Source organism: Phaethon lepturus, unplaced genomic scaffold, assembly GCF_000687285.1.
Source record: "Phaethon lepturus isolate BGI_N335 unplaced genomic scaffold, ASM68728v1 scaffold9019, whole genome shotgun sequence".
NCBI lineage: Eukaryota > Metazoa > Chordata > Aves > Phaethontiformes > Phaethontidae > Phaethon > Phaethon lepturus.
In genome coordinates, this window is record NW_010561180.1 from 1 (window position 1) to 870 (window position 870).

Consider the following 870-nt stretch of genomic DNA (forward strand, 5'->3'; position numbering starts at 1 on the left):
TGGACGTGCTCGCGCTGGTAGGGAGTGCGTCGCCAGCACGGTGCTTTTCTTTTTTTGCCGTCTTCCTGCGGCCTGGTTGAGTCGGTGCTTCTGCCCTTGGTGGTTTTTTTATTTCAGAGCACGGGTCGGGAACTCTGAAATAAAAGCCCATGCCAGAGCTCTTCATGAGGCTATGACTTTCCCTGGTCTTTGGGGAACAAAACATTTTCTCGTTGCTGGATATGCGGGGAGGGGGGAACACCTTGTCTGCAACCACCACTCATAGAGAGGATTCACTCAGGAGATGGTCTGGGCCTAGAGCTGTAAGTCCTTTTTTTTAAGCGGTATGTGAAGTGTGTTCCACCCAGCAATGAAAGTTGCACTTTGGATTTCATTAGAGAAAAATTGGTAAAAACTGGTTTTGGAATTTTCTGTAAGAGTTGAGAATTTAAGATGTTCTTTGTAATGTACTACAGCAGGTAAAGAGCTCAAAAACTGCCTCATCTATTCTTTAACGGTATATCGCTACCACTGCTTTCTTTTAAGGAGACTATCTGGTGACAATTGAGGAAAAAAGCAAAGCAACTTTCCTAAGAGCGTATATGAACTGGAGATGCATGTCTGCAGGGAGTTCACGTGTTTGTGTTCGGATGGTTGGTCACAAGATGGAAGAGTCATACGGTGAAACCTTAAAAGAACAGATGTCAATTGTGGAAATGCCACTTTCAGATCCTCCTCTGTGCATTTCATGTTGTCCTGTAAATGGAGATCTTCTTGTGGGCTGCAAAAATAAACTAGTAATGTTCCGTTTGAAATATCTGGTCATAAACCAGGATTTGACTGTGTTAGACTTCGAACGCTCCTTAATTTTACACATTGACAACTTAATTC

General features: G+C 43.3%; 1 protein-coding gene across 1 annotated transcript in view; it reads left to right on the forward strand.

Moving 5' to 3' along the window:
* The first annotated feature begins 530 nt into the window (after positions 1 to 530).
* The window catches only part of HPS3 (Hermansky-Pudlak syndrome 3), a 19,442-nt gene continuing 19,102 nt past the window's right edge, over positions 531 to 870 (forward strand). The window contains 1 exon segment of the mRNA XM_010293903.1: positions 531 to 870. This exon segment is cut by the window's right edge and continues 26 nt beyond it. Coding sequence (XP_010292205.1) covers positions 582 to 870 — 289 coding nt within the window. The 5' untranslated portion in view covers positions 531 to 581.